This window comes from Protopterus annectens, chromosome 4.part1 (genome assembly GCF_019279795.1).
Source record: "Protopterus annectens isolate FY-2018-M chromosome 4.part1, PAN1.0, whole genome shotgun sequence".
Classification (NCBI taxonomy): Eukaryota; Metazoa; Chordata; order Ceratodontiformes; family Protopteridae; genus Protopterus; species Protopterus annectens.
The window spans coordinates 414,995,165-415,017,025 of record NC_056734.1 but is presented as its reverse complement, the minus strand read 5'-3'; the positions used below and the strand labels follow the sequence as shown (position 1 = coordinate 415,017,025).

At 41.9% G+C, this 21,861-nt stretch overlaps 1 protein-coding gene across 1 annotated transcript in view; it reads right to left on the bottom strand.

The window, feature by feature from the left end:
- The window catches only part of UGGT1 (UDP-glucose glycoprotein glucosyltransferase 1), a gene marked incomplete in the record, with an annotated part of 2,149,769 nt that overhangs the window by 1,323,704 nt on the left and 804,204 nt on the right, over positions 1–21,861 (bottom strand). The window contains 1 exon segment of the mRNA XM_044070228.1: positions 10,473–10,637. Within this exon segment, the coding sequence (XP_043926163.1) occupies positions 10,473–10,637 (165 nt within the window).

Sequence of the window (21,861 nt, the reverse complement as noted above, 5' to 3'; positions counted from 1 at the left end):
ACTGCTTTTTTTAACCAGTGCTGAAAATAGTTAAATCCTAATTGCCTTCTGCAGACTTCAAGGGATACAAATATACCCATATTTGGACGACTGCCTGATCCAAGTGGACAGCAAACACTTACTTCTGAAACATCTGGCGTTTGTAATAAAGTTGTTGAACTCTCTGGGATACACAGTCAACAAAAAGAAATCAAAACTAATACCCTCTCAAGTAATAATTTTCCTGGGTGCCAGCTTGAATACAAACACCCAGATGGGCCTACCTCATGCCAGAGAAACAAGGGCAACTATCTCAATACTTCAGAAAAATGGCAACCTTCACCAGGCTGACTGCAAGGAAAATCCTGTGGGCTCTGGGATTCATGGCATCTTGCATCCTGCTAATCCCATGTGCAAAGCTGCATATGAGGAAACTTCAATGGTACCTAAAAAACTTATGGTCTCAACCTTGCCACAGTTTGGAAACAATTATACCACGGATTCCATGTCTCCAAAAGGAATTTCTGTGGTGGGCTCAAGCATGCCAAAGAAACATAGGTCTCCCTTTCTGCCTGCCTCAAGCAAATCAAATCATCACAACAGATGCCTCGGACTACGCCTGGGGGGCGCACACGACAGATCAGTGCATTCAGGGCAAATGGTCCCAAAAAGAAAAGCACCTACACATCAATCAAAAGGAAATGCTAGCAGTAAAAAATGCTATTATGGCTTTCAAAGACCTACTGCATCCAGGCCAGCTATTAAGGACAGACAACACCACAGTGATGTGGTACATAAACAAACAGGGAGGAACCCATTCATATCCCCTGTGCAGGCTAGCCATGTCTCTTTGGAACATGGCTCTGGAATTACAAATCCAACTTCAAGCACAATTCCTGCCAGGCAAGGAAAACACGCTGGCAGACAACCTAAGCAGAAATATGACAGATCCACACGGATGGAAGTTGCATCCTCAAGTTTTTGCAAAGATAATTCAAGCATGGGGAAGGCCAGATATAGATCGCTTTGCTACCCACAGAAATTACCAATTGACAAAATTCTGCTCAAGGACCTATCATCCACAGGCCTGGAAAGTGGACGCACTTTCTTTCAGTTGGACGACAATGACGGTTTATGCCTTTCCACCTCTTCCTCTGCTGCCCAAAGTTCTATTAAAAGCCAGAGCAGACAAACCAGACTGGCCAAGACAACACTGGTACCCACTCCTGAGGAGCCTGATGCATTCCCCACCATGGATCCTGCCTCTAATGCCTCTTCTGTTAACCCAGCACAACTTCAAAACTCTTCACATTCAGCTGAAAACACTCAATCTAGCCGCATGGAGGATTCCTTAAATTCACAACAGACCCTCCTCTCCAAGGAGGTGCAGGATGTCATTTTGGAGGCCAGAAGGCATTCTACTAGAAAAGCCTACTCCACAAAATGGAAACGGTTTTGTGTCTGGAATCAGAAAAGGGACAGAATCCTGGAATACTGAATTTACCTCAAATATTACAGTACCTAGCTGAGATGCTAAGCAGTGGACTTTCATTCTCCTCCATCAAAATCCATGCCTCAGCCATTTCTGCTCAATACAACACTGATCCTCCTTTATTCTCTCATCCTCTCTTAAGACAGTTCCTCAGAGGGGCTAAGAATATAAAACCCCCAAGGAAGCAACCAGTACCTGCTTTGGACCTCAATTTCATTCTAGAAAAACTGACCCTGCCTCCATTTGAGCCAGCTGCTTCAACAAAACTGCAATTTTTGTCATGGAAAACAGCCTTCCTTCTGGCCATCACCTCAGCACACAGGGTTTCGGAACTACAAGCCCTCATGGCTGTGCTGCCTTTCATCATTTTCCATCAGGACAAAGTTTCCTTACGAACCAACCCTTCCTTTATGCCAAAGGTAGTATCCAGTGCAGCCTTGAATCAGGCTATCCACTTACCTACCTTTTACCATAATCCACAAAACAAAGGGGAGAGACTACTACATTCCTTGGACATTCACAGACAGCTTCGTTATTACTTGGACAGGACAAAGCCATTCAGAAAATCAGAGCAACTCTTTGTGTCCTATGCTACAGGTGCTCAAGGGAAGGCTATTTCCAAACAGACAATCTCAAAATGGATAGCCCACTGCATATGCTTTTGTTATTCTTTTCATGGTAAAACTGTACCTACAAGCATCAGATCTCACTCCACAAGGGCCACAGCTACCTCTGCAGCTTTCCTCAGGGGGGTTCCTACCAAGGATATTTTGGAAGCAGCCACTTGGAGTTCTGTGCATACTTTCTCCAAGCACTATCACCTACCATTATACTCCAAATCTAGAGCGGGCTTTGCCACTGCAGTCTTGCAGGGCATCCTTGCTCCTCCTAGTTCCACTTAGTGCCTACCACCCCTTTTTAGCTTTGGGATTCTACCCATCTGTTATGACTGCAGCTGTATGCACGATGAACATAGTACAGTTTTGTACCTACCATAAATGTAGATGTTCGAGTGCTAATACAGCTGCAGTCCAGGTTTCCCTCCCTCCTTCCCCTCTTGGGACAGGCCTAATGGCCAACACCTCCTCATACAACCTGATTGAGGTATTCTTTTATGGTGCATTTGCTTGCAACTACTGTTTTTTGATTATATTGCATTGCATTATTACATAAATTCATGTTTTGCCTTCCTTCTGGGGGCACCTGACATCTGGGGCAAGAAAAACTGAAGAAAATGGCGTCGGCTGGTTCTTTTATACCCCTTCCGCACTGACGTCAGGGAAGAAGCGACGACATCCGACGCCGGACCTAGACTTTGGAATTCGGCCGACCGAGGACCCGCCTGACGGCAGGATAACCCATCTGTTATGACTGCAGCTGTATGCACGATGAACATCAAAATAAACACTGCTTGTGATGATCTTTGCGGGGAGTCCGTCTCCTGCACGGTCATTTCCCCTTTCTGGATTACATGAAACCAACAACCAGAACAAGGCAAAACAAAGATAAGAAAATCAAAAAACCCCAATGGGGCACTTTTCTGAAAATAGTTTGGCAACTAGCAGGAGAACAAGCATTCAGACTGACGATCAAAGATGGCATTCGGACTAGCAGCAAAGAAGTTCTGAAGATAGTACGTCCAGACATTACCTTTATGCCCTACGTCATGCACAGGAAGAATGTGTGTGATGTACGGCATACCCATTGCAACCTAAAGGCTTTGGTATACTGCCTGGATGTCGGGCTACCCTAGGCAGGGCATCCCCACTGTAAAGAATACTGCAACAGTGATATGGAAGATTTGGCCAGACTGCTTTTTTTAACCAGTGCTGAAAATAGTTAAATCCTGAACAGACATCATTATCTGCTGAACAGAAACAATTGCCAAGTCAAAATAAGGAAGGCATTCTATACCAGCCTGCACCTCAAGCTCCCCCTTTGTGGGTGCCTGGGAAAAGGTGTCCAGCAGTAATGTAATAAAATGACCTACTGAATCTTGGGAAGCTACCAAAGCAGAAACCTAAAGCTGGCTTCCAAGACAGCCCTTACAGCAGGAGAGTGGATTAACTTGGTGCTAGAAACAAAAGTGAGCAATGCTGCACAGGCTTTGTACATAGAGAGAAATATCACCCAGGGGACCTACATGGCTGATGTCACTAAAGCCTCACTCAGTCAGTTCACAGATGCCTGGGTCTCTCCATTTTATGAAGGCACTTAGAGTTTTGCACTATTGAAGGCACATACATCCCTTAATTTAAAGGCAGAAGCTTTTGGCACTCAATAAAAGCCATGACGTTTCAGACTCTATGCAACATTTTTTAAGAGTACACAATGCTTACAATAAGTTAAAGGGTTGTCATCTCCAAAGCAAACAAGGCACTGAAAGTTGTACACAGTCTCTCGTACAGAGACATATACTGGTGATTTTATCCTAGGACATCCTCAGTCTTGATGAAAAGGTCTCAGAATTACACAGTCAAAAAGGCTAAACCTAATGGCAAACTGCAAAATGTAATATAATTAATCTGTAACAGCAAATAAGAACTGAAAAATCCTCAAATGGGTGCTTTCTCTGAAAGTCTCCTGGATGGGACCAATGGACAAACTACCACTCTTATGTGTCATAAAAAGAGAGAAAGATATAGTGGGGTGTTCAACATTCTATACATAGCATTTTACTGATGTCCTCAACATAGGCAGACCAGTAGCATCCCTGGGGACATGTGAAGGTCTGGAAGGCTGACCAGATGGGTAGATGTCCATCAATGACTAATTCCTATCTGTAATGAATTATAATGCAGCAGAAATCTGCTGTAACTAACAGCTGCCAATACCAGTTTTTTTAAGACCTACTTTCTGGAGACATCAAAAACAGTCCGTCCCAATTCCTGTTATGGCTTCAAGCCTTTCCTAGTGACATTGTTCCAGTAGTGGTAACAGTCCTTGCTATTTAGCCCTTCATGTTAGCAGAAATTCATACCTTTCCTCCTATGAATGGTGGTCCAGTAACATCATGTGTTTATCCATTGTCCATTTTTTTAATTTAAGCCTTGAAACTAATGAAAGTTATAAGCACTGGCAGAGGACCTTCTTGGCCATTCTAGTCAAAGTTATGTTGATAAAGCTGTTATTGCAGAATTGCTATAGGTTAGGATCCAAATACCATGAGAACAGTGATTAATCATTTTATAAATCATAAGGACAGTAGCTCATATGGTGCATGTGCATTTCAGCCAGGCATAACCAGAATTCTGGAAACACGACAACCAAAATGTTTTAGTCATACCAAAAAGACATCAGAAAGACGATAGACATGTGACACAACCTGTACATTTATGGATGATGCACCAATACAAAACAAAGACAGCAGAAGTTTAAGCCACAAAGGCTATTGTGAGAAAAGACAATGTCAGAAAAAAAAGAAGTTATGTACTCACCATAACATTCCATCTGAGTAGTTCTACTTCATTTGTCTTCAACCTGTGGGATACCGGATCCGTAGCGGATCAGAGCCGGCAACTTTACTAGCATCTGCTCCGAACTCCAAGCTCCTCCCTTTACCCATACTACACCTCCACAACCTTCCAACCCCCAGATTGAGTTTGCTGAATATTATACTGATAACTCTACCTGAAAAAATACTTGTGACCTATAACTGCAGCCTGTAGGCTATTCATATGCCAAGGTCCAGGGGAAGGAGGGAGGGATGGCTGAAGACAAATGATGTAGAACTACTCAAATGCAATGTTATGGTGAGTACATAACTTCTTTATCTGAAGTAGTTTACTTCATTTGGTCTTCAACCTGTGGGACAGAGTCCCCAGCTACGAAACTCCTTGGTAGCCCTCATGGAAGGATATTCTGGAGCACCGCGGAACCAAAGGATGCCCTCCTTCTGGAAGTCAAATCCAATTTGTAATGAGAAATAAATGTGTAAGATGAGGACCAAGTAGCTGCAGAACAAATATCATCCAAACAGACGCTAGACCAAAAGGCCGCAGATGTAGCCATTGATCTAGTGGAATGAGCTCTCACCTGACCTGCAGGAGACATGCCTCTGTCCTTATAGATCTGAAGGATGCATGAAGAAATCCATCTAGCAATAGTGACCTTGGAGATAAGTTTCCCCAAAAAAGGTTTATAGAAGGATACAAACAATTGATCTGATTTATGGAAATTTTTTGTCCTGTGTAAATAGAATCGTAATTGTCTATGAACATCCAGCAGGTGGAGTTTGTATTCCATCTTGTTAGCAAAATTAGGAAAGAACACAGGTGTATTGATGGTCTGATTGATATTAACTGGTGATGCCACCTTAGCAAGAAAGGATGGATTGGTCCAAAGGGAAACCCTATCTTTGTGAAAAATCATATAAGAAACTTTGACGGACAAGGCCTGCAGTTCTGAAACCCTTTTGGCAGTGGTAATAGCCACCAGAAAAGCAGTTTTCCAAGATAAATATTTTAGATCTGTGGTTGCAGCAGGTTCGAAAGTTGGAGTGACCAAAGCTTTTAGAACCATAGTAAGGTCCCATGGGGGAACAGGATCCTTGACCAGGGGGCGTAACAGAAAAGTGCCTTTAATAAAGGCTTTACACAGCCTGGAGGAGGCTAGAGAGACAGAATTCTCACCCACATGAAAATGAGAAATGGCAGCCAACTGAACCTTGACAGTAAAAGAACTAGCTCCATGTTGAAAAATATCAGCTAAACAATCAAGAACGGCGGAAATAGGTGCTGTGAAGGGGTCTAAACTCCTTTGAGAGGCCAAAAGGAAAACATTTCCACTTGCTGCGATAAACCTTCCCGGTAGAAGACTTATGAGCAGCCACCAAAATAGACCTAACTGAGGAGGATAATCTAGGTGTCCTAGCAATCACGGGAACTGGAGCAGCCAAGCTGTGAGCTTCAAACTGTCCAGATTCGGATGAGGAACCCCCGAAGGGTGTGAAATCAGATCCTGAATGGGATCCAAGATCCAAGGTGGAGCCAGAAGGTGAGACCAAAGGAAAGGAAACCATACCTGGCGAGGCTAAAACGGGGCAATGAGGATCACTTTGCTCCCCCAGTCGACGAGCTTTCTTTAGAAACCTCGGAATAAGAGGTACTGGAGGGTAAGCATACAGAAGACCGGGAGGCCAAGCATGGACTACAGCATTTCTTGGGGACTCCCCCTGGCAGGGGGGTTCAGAGCGAAAAACTCACTGCACTTCGCGTTGGAAGGATATGCAAAGAGATCCCAGCAAGCCTGACCCCACTCGCGGAAGATCTGTTCTGCTTCTGAAATATTCAGAGACCACTCGTAAGGCATCAGAATACTCCGACTTAACCTGTCCGCTAGGATGTTGGTCTGTCCCGGAATGTGAGTTGCAATGAAAAATCAACCAGTGGAGATTGCCCATTCCCACACTCTCATGGCCTCATAACAAAGGGGGTAAGATCTGGTCCCTCCCTGTTTGTTGCTATACCAGACACTGACATGTTGTCTGACTGAATTGCAATCGTTCCCAGAGAAAGAAAGGCATGAAGGGCCTGCAACGTTAAAAAGACCGCCCTCATCTCTAGAACATTTATGTGCAAGCTGATCTCTACAGGGGACCACAGGCCTTGGACTGTCCTGCCCGAACAGTGCCCCCCCAGCCGAGTTGGGAGGCATCCGTGGTCACTGTGGCTTGGGCTGGGGCTAGAGCAAAGGGTCATCCCTTCAAAATGTCCGGAGAACACATCCATCATATGAGGGACGATCGACAGATTCGACTGAGCTGCATTGGATATGACATTGGAAGTTCCAACAGGGACCATTGTACAGCTAGAGTCCACTGTAGAACTCTCATATGTAACCGGGCACACTGGAGAAGTGTTATGGTTGTCGCCATTGAACCTAAGGCCCTCAACACTGATTCCACTGTTGGGAGATGAGAATGGTAGATTAGAGAGACATGCATCCTCAGGTTTTGTACTCTCTCCGAGGTCAGGAAGATTTTGCACTGTAAAGTATCTATCCTTGCGCCAATGTCGTCCATCACCTGTACAGGATCTAGGAGTGATTTGGATGCATTGATTGTGATCACCAAATGCAGAGCAAGGATCAAGAAATAATCCCTGGTTTGGGAGAGTAGACGCCTGGTGGGAGCAGTGAGGAGCCAATTGCCCAGGTACGGATAAAGACCTGAATTCCCTAAAGCCTCAGGTGAGCCGCTACCACCGCCATCACTTTGGTGAACACCCTGGGAGCTGTGGTGAGACCAAAGGGTACGGCTCGAAAATGGTAATGATTGACTCCTAGCCGGAAGCAGAGGAACCTCCTGGAGCTTTTGTGCATTTTAATGTGATAGTAAGCATCCTGGAGGTCTAACGTGCACATCCAGTCACTCTCTTGCAGGTATGGCATGATGGACTGTAGTGCGACCATCCAGAACTTCTCTTTGGCAACTGACAGGCTCAGGGTAGAAAGGTCCAGAATGGGCCTTGAGTTCCTCATTTTCTTTGACACCAAAAAGAACCTGAAGTAGAAGCATGATCCGGACTGATCTGGGGGGACGGTTTTGATGGCTCGTTTTTCTAGCAGCCTGGAAATGTCCTAGGCTGCTGCCTCCCTTTGCATGGGTGGTACATCCGGGAGGTGCTTGGGAGATTTGGGGGGACCCACAAAGGGGATAGAGTATCCTCTGGATATGATCTGAAGCACCCAGCGGTCTGATGTTATGGACTCCAATGCCGCCAGGTGCAAGGACAATCATCCCCCGACAGCTTTCAGAGTAGAGCAGTCGGGCCACCCCCTCAGGGTTGCTGTCCGGGTCTATCCGAGAAAGGTTCTTAAGACCCAAAATTCCTCGGACCCCCCCCCTGCCTCTGGGCTGGCGTCCATTCTGTCCCTCTCTGCCACTGTGGGAAGAAGAGCTCTGAGTGTCCCGGGAATACTGTGACTTCCGGAACCATATCTTCTTTTACCGTCTCTGACGTCTAATGTCTCTGACAGTCTTACCAAAAATAGTAGAGCTGTCATAAGGGCCATTGGCAAAAGACGCCTTGAAAGGTTCCACAAATTGACATAATCTGAGCTAGGTGTTGCGCCTTATGGACACTCTGGACCCAGCTGCCCTAGCCGCTCCTTCAGTAGCATGTGAAAGGAGTCGCATCGACATGTTGGAGACTGCTTTCAAAGTGGCCATCATCGCGGAGAATGAGTCCCTGTCCTCCTGCAACATGGATTTAGGGGGAGACTCCGCCAGCTCCTTTACCAGGTCATGTTGGAGTCTCGTGGCATGGGCCAGGTAGTTCAGCGCCCTAATAGAAAAGATAGCTGAAGCGTAAACCCGCTTCCCTAGGTGGTCCATCATCTGCGACTCTCGGTCAGGAGGATGAACCGAGGAACTCTCCTGGGCTAGTTCCTTCTTTGTGGCTGCTGCTAACACCATAGTGTCTACGGGGGAGCCCTTGTTCCATGCCGGCCTATCAGAAGGTGGACTCAAAATCTTGTCAGGCCTTTTGGGAAATGGTTCCACTTTGTCTGGCTACTTCCATGCCTGCGAGGTGACCAGATCAACCAAGGGATCTGCAGGAGGGGACATCCAGGAAGTAGATGGGCCCGTGGCAAAAGCCTCTAGGAACACAGACTAGTCAGAAGAAGGTTTGGGGGCAGACCAACCTCCCCGTTGGTGAAGGATTTCCATGATGTCTCCATCCTTGAGAGGTGACCTGGGGGAACCTTCCCCATCATCCAAGTCCGTATCCTTGGTGAGGGACTCAGGGGAGTCCAAGTGCCTCTTCTTGCATGTATGCTTACGAGGCACCTCTCTGGTGGGACTCTCTGGGGGGTGAAACTCACAAGCCACTTGTACCTCAGGGGAACCATTTGGGCTCCTCGAGTATGGGCTGTCCCACTGGTAAAATGATGGGAATTGCTGAGGGGGTCAGGCGGAGTCTGTAGGGACAGTCAGGAGTCTCGATCCAGCAGAGAGAACCCTTTCTACTACGTTGAATGCCGAGGGAGAACAAACCTCCTGTGGAACCAATAAGGAGGCCAGTCTCCCCGGATCCGATGAGAGAATTGGAGCCAGGCCCGAAGTGGACGGAGCTCTGAGTGAGGGAACTTGGCCCGACAGATGTGGAGCTGATGAAACAAGTTCCACACCCTTGGATCTGACACCAAAGCTCCGGCTCCAAGAGCGGCTCGTACTCGAGCTACTTAGATCCGATATGCTCCAGGCAGCTGTCGGCATTGAGAAAGTAGGTACAATCGGCGCCGACCCACTGACTAAAGCCATCCTCGGATCCAAATACTCTGAACCAGGTGGATGGATCGGAGAAGGAGAAATCGGCTGGAAAAAAGGAAGGGAGTTCCTCCCTCCTGAGGGAGAGGGGGCTTGCAAGACCCCCATCTGGATCTGAGTACGAATGAACTTCCTCATCATTTTACCCATGTCGACTTCAGATAAAGGAGAAAGGGGAACCTACACTATCATCAACCTAAAGTTAGAAGAGAAAAAGAGACTAAGAGTTTTACACCCACTTACAACCTGGAGCTCTGGAGATCACAATGCTTCAGCTAGCCGCAGCAAACAAGATCTGGGGGTTGGAAGGTAGTGGAGGTGTATTATGGGTAAGGGGAGGAGCTTGGAGCTCGGAGCAGATGCTAGTAAAGTTGCCGGCTCAGATCCGGCATCACACTGGTTGAAGACCAAATTAAGTAAACTACTTCAGATGCATTATGATACTAGAAAGGTTAACAGTGGATGGTGAAGTACACCTAAAAATACTAACACTGGATGCATGTGGTTGCTATAAGGAAGAAAGCACCATATATAGGATGTACAGCAACTGCTGAAACAAGTGGCAGATTACAGACAAAACAGACGGAAAAGGGAAAGGAAGATAATGTATTCTAAATCAGATAAAAATACCAAAATGATGACATAAAATGGAGCTCTTCAGACAAAGACTTCAACTTTCAGTACAAAAGTTCTCCTCACCCTCATGCCTGGTACTTGCAGGTTACTCACCATATAGACTGCTTTCTGGAAGAAGGCTGTACTATCCAAGATCTTGTGCATTGTTACCGTCTCAAGTTCATCAGGGTCCAGCTGATCCTTCTGGTAAGGTATTCCATTAAACAGAACAATGGGTACATGGCCTAAACCAGTCTGTAAACAGTAATCTTTCCCTTCCTGAAAAAAAAAAAATTAATGTCACACTGACAGAAGGCCAGAACAACAATCCAGTAAGAATAAAAGCAAAACAGTTATAAAACTGAACATGCATTTAGAAACTGCCCAACACAGAGTAGTCTATCATGAAATTAAATTATATATACTTCAACTGATAAAATTCCAGCATACCTTCACCTGCTGGTGTGCTACATATTAATGTACACACAAAATTCCTGCCTGAAGTGACTGTCTTACAATATATGCATTATACATCCTGACTCAAATACTTAAGTTCTCCAACACGTCTAAAGGCCCAACTGTAACTAAGAAACTAGTACAATCCACCCTCTACTTTTCTAATTGTTAGAGAATACCAACAGTGCAACTTTAATCATGATACTGTCAGTCCCCACATATCTTAAAAAATGTATCTTTGCATGCCTTGTACACAGCAGTAGGTTCCCTATATCATCTAGTGTACATAAATTACAACTGGAAAACCCAGACATATGTGCTGTCACCAGGACTTGGGTTAAAGCCGCAGAAAGTATTCCAGCAGTGGAAGGCTACAGTGCCTTCCCCACATTTAGAAGAACAGCAGCACAGACTGGGGTTAAAGGTGGATGTGTCTTGAGCTACATTAACAACAAATACAACTCCAGGTTAGTTGAACAGAATAATGCCCTAGAGTTCATGCACGTCCAACTCTCCATAGAAAAGATTCCTTGCCATGTCCTAGCCAGCTACAGGTCATCCTCTATGACCCACGAAGATCACAACTCTCATCTAGACCTATCAGAGGTGCTCACCATCCACACAAGTATCCTAGTCATTGGAGACTAACTACCCCTCTACAGACTGGGAAACTTACACTGCCTCTAACTAACACACAGACACGACATTTCCTGGACTTCATCAACACAAACACCCTGGACCAGATAGTGTGCACTCCAAACAGAGGATCAAACATATTGCATCTAATGCTCACCAACATGGGAGAGTATTGCACCCCCCTCTCCCACACACTTGTGTGGTCGGACCACAAAACTCTGTCTCTTCAAATAAAAATCAGCCCGTAAAACCCAACTAAGCCCATAACAGTTAGAACTACTCTAAAGCAAACTCTATTTTTATTAAGTGACAGTCTGTCAAATTTTACAGCTCCCAACATCCAAGAACTCAGCTACCTATGCAGATTTACAGAAACCCCAGACAAACATGCAAATGGCTGCATCAAGGCTGTCATAACTACCAGAAATAAGCCCTGATCTAACACCAAAAACAAAACTCAATGGGACTTCCAAGAAAGCTGCACACTGAGTAACAGCTTAATTTCTAGCTCCTCAGTGTGAAAACAGAATCTCAGCAGAAAAGGACAGTAGACTTGTGTTTATGGGTAAATTTCAGTAATTGGCTAGTAAGTATACTGCCTGGATGCCAGGAAAAAAATACAGAGGACCTGGAAAAATCAACTACAGAAAGTGAGGAAGAAACTTACTGGGGAAAGCTCTGCAGCTGTTCAGCAAAAAGCAATGCAACCTCCAGACATGACTTCCAACCTACAGGAAGATATAAGACAACTCCACACAGATTTGGTTAAAATAAATGAAACACTGATGAAGTACATCAATACGAACAAAAGGCTGGAAAAAATGAAAGAAGCTGAGCTGATAAAGCTGCAAAATTTAGCGGTCAAAATGAAGAAAAGGCTGGCTGAATATGAGACTGCTCAGGAAGAGATTTTCAAAAAATAAGAGAATTAAAGAACAGAGCACATGCGATTTTCAGTTATACCAGAAAAGCTGAAAGGAACAGACTATATTAATTTTATTAAATAAGGACAAATAAGCAGCTGGACTGGTATTCCACAACAGAAGTTGATAGTTGAAAGGGCACATCATGTGTATGCTCTAAACCTGGCTATGAGAAAGCAACTTAGACCTTTAATATTAAAGATGCAATCCTACCAGGAGGAGGAGTTGATTTAGACACAACTGCAGCAGAAGGACAAAGTACTAAAAGTGGGAGACAGCAGAGTATTTGTGGATAATAATTACACATTGTACACCGAGCAAAAGAGAAGCAAATTTACTCCACTATTCAGGTATAAGATTCAAACTGCTGTGCCCAGCTGTCTTTAAATTACTCTTCCCTGGAGGGACAAAATCATTTTTGATGAAGTACATGTTAAGGAGGAAATACAAAAGTTTGTCCAACAAGAATTGAGCTGTGAAACAAAGATCTTCTTGTTCTTTTGGTAATAAAGAACACAGACACTGTACCAGTGAAACTTTTTCCAAGGAAGGTAGCACAAGAGTTGACTACAATAATCTAGAGTACATTGGAAATGAAGCAGAAACAGGATTTGGGAGGTAGAGATGAACAGTAATGCTACACTTAAAGAAATCCCAATCCCTCAGAGCCACACGCTCCAGGGATCTAAACCTTGTTATCACAATAAACAAAACATGCTGGAGGGATAGGTTCCTGACTCAGAGACTCCCCAGACTCTGGAATAGATTGCCTATACATGTCAAGCAGAGTGCCTCTTTGGCCCTCTTCAAAAGGAACCTTGACGATTGGATGGCAGAAAGGAAATTCACCCCAGGGATCACGTCAGTCGCCTTGCTAGACAGGGGTCCAGGGAAGTAAATAGTGTGGGAAGAAATAGCCAGGGAATTGTTATGGCTAGGCTTGTATAGGCCCTAGGGCTGATAGTCTAGTACCAAACTATGAACCTATAATAAAACTAGTAACAATGTGGGATTACAATGCAATAATTATGTGTGTATGAAATATGACAGAACAAGAAAATCTGGAAATATTGGACTTTTTCAGAATCTGCTGGATTTGTGGGGGACTCTAAAGCATATGGCATACTTCATGTCATTAATGTTAAAAAAATGTTTTGGGGAGGGGAAGAAGAGGGAGAAAGTTAACTGTAAGTAAATAATTTTTTTCTTGTTACACTATTTTTGTGGTGTATGGTTTTCTTTGCATGCTACAATATAAAGCTTTCTCAGTAATCTTTAAGTGTAATGGGGATTGTAATCAGGTGCTGCTTTTTTTTTCTTTCTCCCTTCCTATGTTCTTCTTGTTTAGTTTTAAGAAATGTAGGCAATGCAAGGAAAAAAGCCTGGTTAAAACAACATGACAAAAGAAAAAATAATGTGCTTTTTCTCATTCTTGCATGGGGAAATGACTGGATTAAGGACCTTAGACTGCTTTGGTAACACGTTTTACAAATAACCAAGAAAATGAAAAAGAATATTAATTACGAGGCGTTTTTTCTAGCCAATTCATGCATGTTGGTAGCAATTCTTGAGCTAGTCTTCATGTTTCCATGGAAACAATTTGATAAAGAGAAACTGACTGCCTGACTCGTGTCTCCGTGGAGATAATCTGATAAAGAAACTGGTGGAGAGTGAGTGGCTGAAGAAAAAAATAAAAGAAAGTGAACATTAATGGGTTTTCCCAGCTGGAAGAGCTATAAAGAAGAGACAAAACCCATTAGAAATTAGTAGACGCACAGGCTGCACACCATGCATCTTAGCATGTTTAACCTTTCTTTTAGGGTAACCTAAGTCTGAGTGCAGCTGTTAATTTAAGAATTTTGCTTCTATCAGGATGGTAAAACTTTAGTATTTGAAGATGTACATCATTTCGTATGTTACTATTAAGTTAATAAGTTTTAGGGGGGTACTGGGTGTTTTTTTTAGGGCTTTCAATAAAACAAAGTTTATGTGACAGACTCAAATGGATATGACAACAAACCGTATAAAAGTTCAACCTGTCAAACAGAGTATGCATGTAACACAAAAGCTGGAATTACACATTTAACAAAAAATGTGTAGTACATAAAAGGTGGGAATAATAACTTTTTAATGCAATGATGTTTTCAGTAATGTCATTAAATGTAAACAGTCTCACAAATAAATACAAAAAAGAAAGAGTAGTAAACTATATTAACAAATGGAGAGTGCAAACAGCTACTTTACAGGAGACGCACTTAGAAAGAACTGAACATCTGAATTTGATAAAGACAGGTTTTCAGGATGGTTATTCAGAGAAATACCTGGGACAAAGGAAAACAGGAGTACTTGTATTAATTACAAGAGGAGCCCCAATAGTGATAGAAGAGAATAAAAAAGACAATAATGATAGATTTGTAGTGCTAAGGGGCTACTGACATGGGAGGAGGATTACACTGGCATGTACTTGTGTTTTATCACCTGAAGAAGCAGCGTAGTCCATGAAAGCACTTACCTAAATAAACTTTTGGATATATTCTGCAGTGATGGTCTGAATTTCTATTTTTTAAGTTTTATGCTACATTGGACTGACCATTTGACTACAAGGTTTGCTTTCTTTGTTGATGCATTTATATTCCACATAAAAATGGAGCTTAAATTCTGGGAGAAATAAGCAGTTTTCAGCAAGGAATATTACTTATAGGTGGGGACTGGAATGTGATTTGCAATAGTGAAGATGTGTCTTAGGGACCCAGAAGCAAAAGTAAAACAAAGGAGGGTAGATTTCTGAAGACATTTATGAAAATATTTGACATAGAATATATGAATTCAGTAATAGGAGTCGGAGTCAATTTACATATTATTCCCCAAAATATAAAAACTGAGCTAGGCTAGACAGAATTTACATTTCGTAGGAACATGTGCACTTAATTGAAGGTCTTGATACGCACCCAATAACTATTTTAGATCATGAGCCAATAACTAAAATAAAAACATATGGTAATGAAATAAAAATGAGACACTGGCACTTTCCCACCTATCTGTTGAAAAGAAAGGAATTTATGAATGTGTAGAGGAGATTATTCAGGAGATATTAGAGATGATAGAAATTTCTTCTGAAAATACAGCTAGGGAGTGGGGCAAATTTAAGGTGAAGTTTAAAAATAGGGTGGAAATAAAAGAAAGGGAGCTATAGTTAAGAAGTAACAAAAATGATTTAGAAGGACTGACAAATGTTAAAGTACTGCAAAATAGGGGGAATCTCACAGAACAAGAAGAGGATCAACTAAATAAATAAATAACTGCAGAATGCTAAGCAGAAAATAAGAGCTTGCCTTGAATATATGTATGCGTTTAGAAAGACTGCTGTTAAACTGTTTTTTGATAACAGTAGAGCACAAAAGCTTTTAGTACAGTGACTCATGCAACAGAAAGTAAAAATGGCAGTCGCCAAGCTTAGGGAGCCTATAACAAAGTAAGGTAACAGATCCTGTAGAGGTATTAGAAATATTTCAGAAATTCTATGAAAGTCTATATAAAGCAAAAAAATATGGAAATCAAGAAAAAATACAAACAGAAAGGTTAGATGTAGATGACGCTCAATTACTAAAAGTTACGATAGGAGAAGATGAGATAAAAATTGTGATGTATAATCAATCTACAGAAAAATCCACAAGAATAGCTGGTATTCCTGTGGAAGTATGAAAGCCAGGAGGGAAAAACTGATAAAGATCTGTAAAATGTTGTTTAACAGTATTTTAAGAGGAGGAGAAGTACCAACATCCTAGAAGAAAGCAGTGGTGGTAACTGTAATAACTAAAGAGGGTACAGATCCATCAGACCCAGCTTCATACAGGCCCATTTCAATACTAAACCATGATTATATAGTGTTCATGTCTATAATGGATAACAGAATGACAAAAGTAATGACAAAATTGACAGATATGGATCAATGTGGTTTTGTGGAGGGGTGGCAAACATCTGACAACATTAAGACAACATTGATGATCCAGAGAGAAGCTGAATGTAAGAAAATATTGCTGTTGGTGGGTCTTTATGGAGAAAAAGCATTTGACAAGAGTAAGCTGGGACTTTATGAGCAGGGCAATGGAAGTATTTGCACTTCCTAAAAAATTATAAGGTTGATTAGGAGAATGTATGAGGGATCGGAGGCGAAAATTGAAGTGGGTGGGGTCTTCTCTGATAAGTTATGCTTGAGCAGAGGGACCAGGCAAGGGTCTCTTTCCCCTTTATTTGCATAATATTTAGAAGCACTGGCAAAGAAAATAAGGGACTCAGAAATTCAAGGACATTAATTGGTATGGTAGTCAAGAAAAGGTGGCTCTATTTACAGATGATATTATTTTATACCTAGCAACCCCGGAAAGAGACATCACAGTGTTGTGGAACATTTTGAAACAGCTTCAGATCTTTTCAGGATACAATATTAATGGAGCTAAAACACAGGCAATAGCAGTAAATTATGTACCCACACACAAACTGGGTCAGCAATATCTGGACTTATGGGGGACATGATAAAATTAAGTATTTAGGAGTATGGATTAAAAATGATTCTGGTGTGGCAGCTAAGGATATATGAGAAGACACTAAACAAAAGATAATACAAAAACTGAGAAAATGGAAGCTTTGTTACAGAGATATGGATAGTAAGATACAAGCAGTCACAAAATGTATTTCGTCCCTTTAGTCTTATACACAGGTTAGGCATATTTTTATCAAACAGAGAAGTTGTGAATAACAATTAATAAAGAGCTGAAGGACTTCATCTGGGAGGTGAAGATGGGATAAGCTGATTCTTCCAGAAGAACAGGTTTCAGAGCTACACAGTTAAGATTACTATACACAGCACTATCAGAAAACAGGGGGGGGGGGGGGCTCAAGAAACAAGGAAAGACTGGGATTTTGGATGCAGGCCTTTAAGGAGAATAACAATAATCAGAATAATATATCCATAAAGCAGCATAAAGTATTCTGAGAACTAAGCCAACATGGGAATGCAGAAAGGAGATTCTGCAGATAGGGATGAGTGCAATTAGGGATATAGACAATACACAAGAGGAGGATGAAACTTATTGGAGAAAACTTGTAAAGGAACCAAGGCATTATGAGCAAATAACTGGAGAGGGGAAGATAATAAAATGGGAAGAGACAAAGAATTTACTTGGACTAGAGGTTAGAGACTACCTTCCCTATCAAGGATTGATATCGGAGTATAGCAAAGAGAAAGAAATAGGTGGCTTCTAAATGAAAGACCCGCGCTGGTAGAGTTTTTAGTAGAAAGTAGAACATAAGCTGATTAGAACAGCATGTGAAATACTGCATAACTATAAGAATCAATATGTGGAGGTTAGAAAGGATTGGGTAGAGAGACTGGATAAGCAAGTCACAAAGAAACAATGGGAGGATATATGTACGTCTCCCAAATAGCAACAAAATCTAGAAGATTTAGGATTTTTGCTTGGAAAGGTTTACATATATATTTTTATACCCCAAGTAGACTCCAGACACTTTTTCCTCAGGTAGACAGCAAAAATTGGAGAAGTGACTGGGAAGAAACCTTGATAAGAAAACCTTGGTACCTGAACATATTTTCTGGGAGTACACTGGGTTGGCAGACTAAGGATTTCCTGTGGGATGCACTATCGGAGATGCTGGGTGGGTGGACAGGTGTGATGACAGATTTTTTTCTGAGCTGTGATACAGAATCGGAAATGCTTAGAGATGTTAAGGCCTTGGTGTGCCTAATTATGGTGGTGGCCAAAAAAGCAATTACTAGGAAATGGAAATCAAAATCTAAAACAACTATATTAGAAGTAGTGAATATAGTAGCAGAGATAAAACATCTGGGATTGAGATCTATAGAAAAGGGCAAGAGCAAACTACATAGAAAAACTGGGAATTGTGGGAACAATACATACAGGGGAGGAATGAGGTTTAAAAGAAGGCCAGACTTAAATGAGCTATGTAATGGTTGACTAAAAATGATTCGGTAGGTTATAACTGATGTACAATGTTTGCAACTGGGATTGTGTTAGTATGGTTTGTGATGTAAAATGAAAGGGAGAGCTAGAAATAAGCTGTTACTCAATGTGCAGCCATCTTGGAAGTTCTGTTAATGTTAATTTGTTAATACAGTTGGATTACTTTTGTATCAGTGTAGATTTGCCTATGTCACAAGTGATAATTCAATGAAGGTGTTTAATAACGGAATCCATATCTTAACAGGGTACATAAAAAAAAGTCAAGACCAAAATCAGAAAGAGCAAATTTGAGACAAAAGCTCTCTGATTCGACTAGTCTAGAAACCTGAGAGGTCTAATGATGTCCAACAGATAGTGTCCCAGGCTAATGACAATCACAACACTTTTTTTGGCTATGTCAGGAACCTTAAAAGTAAGGGTCAGCAGTGTGCAGTACTGGTGGACAATGTCACAGCCCTTCATTGACCAGGGTGACTGAATTAATGTAATCTCTGATAAATTTAGCTGTAACCTCACCCCCACCCTCTAATACCCACCATGAAATGCCTTCCAGCATACCCCCCAGCTATCAACAGGAAGAAGGTGCTGGTGGCATTTGCTAAGGCCAAAAAGACTGCTTCAATGGGTCCCAACATCCCCAGATGCCTCCTAAATAGCCTAACACAAGACTTAGCAGCACCACTTGAGGGACACCAGCTACAGCTTCAAAACATCTAGGTGAAAGGAGAGCCACAAGGGTGATCTCTCTTTATAAGGGTGGGCCATCAAATGATCCTGGGAACTATAGACCCATTAGTTTGACAGGCCTGATATGCAAAGCCATGGAACAAATTATGAAAATGATCAACAAGGACACTGGCAACCTAGAGACAATGGACTCGTCAAGTTTGGCTTTGTTAAGCTACGGTCTTGTCTACTCAACCTGACAGATTTCAAGAGGGTCACCAACGCTATGGATGAGGAAAAAACGGTGCATACTGCCTACCTTGACCTGGCCCGGGTATTCAAAAAAATACCCCACTCAGGCATTGTTGACAAACTTTCAGAACTAGGCATAAATCCCTAAATAACTCACTGAATTTTTGGTTGACTCACAGACAGGACCCAAGAAGTGAGGATCGGTGAGCCCACCTCCAGGCTCCATGTTGGGCTGGCTCTTATTTAGCATCTACTTCTTGGAAGTAAAGGCTACTATCAAAGGCCTATGGCCCTACAAGTCTGCAGCTGACTGTACATTGGGAGCCATCATAGATTCCCCCCACAAAAGCAACATCTTACAAGATGGTCTAATACAAACAAATGACTGGTGCCAAAGCCATGGATTGAAACTCAATGCAATGAAATGCATTAAAGTGCCCTTTGGGAAATCATCCACCCATAATAATTAATTCAGTAATAACACTCCTAAGAGTTGACCTGACAGATAGGGATCAGGGAACATATGTAGACACCAGTAATCTGCCCTTTGACCAACACGTAGCCAAGATAGTAAGAAATCAGGATATATTGCACAACTCATAACCAAGAAAATGGCATCCAGGTCCATGGAAGTTGTATTATCACTCTACTCAGCCTTTATCACACCCATCATTGATTACAGTGATTCCTTTAGCATATACTTAACTAGGCACTTGAAAATGCAGAACACCCTCAAAGGTTTCTCACCAGGAGAATCCATGGTATGACCACGCTTGTCCTACACAGATAGTCTTAAGGCCCTATCTCTGTACTCTGTCTCCTACAGGTTACTGAAAGGTGATATATGCCTAGCATAAAAGGCATCATCAGATCCAGCTCTGATAGATCTCACACATTTGCAAAACAAACAGCACCAAAAAAGCTAGATCCTGAACTTTGCCTACAAAATAAATGGAACATGCAGGAGAGAGACTGATACATGTCTCAAAGGATCTATGCTCCAAGGATTAAGCTCCCCAGTTATGTGAAGCAGAGTTCATCCCTGTCACTATTCAAAAGGGACCTTGATTATTGGATGTGGAAATCTCACATTCACCCGTAATCTAGCCCCCATGTCTCTGATGGACAGAGGGTCGACAGTAAGTAAATTAGTCTCCAACAGTCCCCTGACATAACCCTCACTACCTGTTTACTAACATACTCCACCACATTGGCATCAAAGGAACTAAGGGACAAACTGGGTTGGGTTGCATGGCTAGGCTTGTAAAGACCTTGGTGGTTGTTAGGAAAGTATAAACCTATGAACTTAATTTAACAAAATTTTGTTTTTTAAACAATAAACATTTTTATTTTTACATACTGTGCAATCCCCATACATGGCTTACTTGTTATTTCAGCAGGGTTTGTTGATACAGCCCTTAATAATTAAATGCTTATATAAAGCTAACTGGCCATCTTCAAGTCAAACAGTGCTTACATTTAACCTTCAACAACTTGCAACTGTTAAGCAGTGAATCAATGTATCATAAACAACTATCCTATCCAATTTTCATCTCCACATTGGAGAAACATTGTTCTTTACACAAAATAACAAACTTACAAATTAACCATTTACAGCACAGTTTGAGATCAAGAATTAATTAGTGACCAAACATTTTATGATCACTGTATTACAAATATTAATTTGTAATCAACTTTTACCACAGAAATCTACATATTGCATACTTTATCTGTGTCTGTTACTTCAAGAAAAACTTACTTTACAGAATCCCAAACAACCCATGTTTTTAGTAGGAAGTTTTACTTATGATATTCTCTAATAGTTCTCGGTTCCATACTTTTAATCTCTGTAATCATCTACTTTGCCTCTCTTGTTCATGATTTGTCTTTAGTTTTATATTTTCTAGTTATGGCTTTCTTAGCCACTATCAACATTAGGGACAGCAATGCTGTTTAGTACTTGCTCTGATGATGTCTGTTCCATCCGTTCCTCAATGAATGGGCCTTTGGATAAGAATTAGTATGGTTTTAGTCTTTAGGATACACAGCTCAGGCTTCTCCCATTACCCACAATCCGCTCCTTGCCCAAAGGCCTTGTACGCCACTCAGAGAAAAGATGTGGTTATTTTGCTCAGTTTCACCTCAGCTAAGTTTTCTCTTATTACCAATATTATTCATGTCCGTATTGGTAGGCTCCCTTTTGCAACTGCGTACTTTTTTTTTTTTTTTTTTAGTATACATCTTTTCCCCTTACCAAAAAGTGTATAAACGGAGTTCATTCTCTTTTTTTTCTATGACCTTTGTCACCCTTCCTTTCTTAGAGTAGTAGTACTATCATATATATATATATATATATATATATATATATATATATATTTTTATATATACAGGGTTTCTATCATATTAGTTGAACTTCTGCAAGTTCGAACCTCAAATGGTCGAGACCATAAGTTTGAATTTGCAGAAGTTCGAGCATTTCAACGCAATGTTAAATGTGGTGCGATCTCGCAGTTGGTATATTTAAGTAGCGGGGGGGGTGGCACAGGGAGCTTGCCCCCCTGCTAACAATTT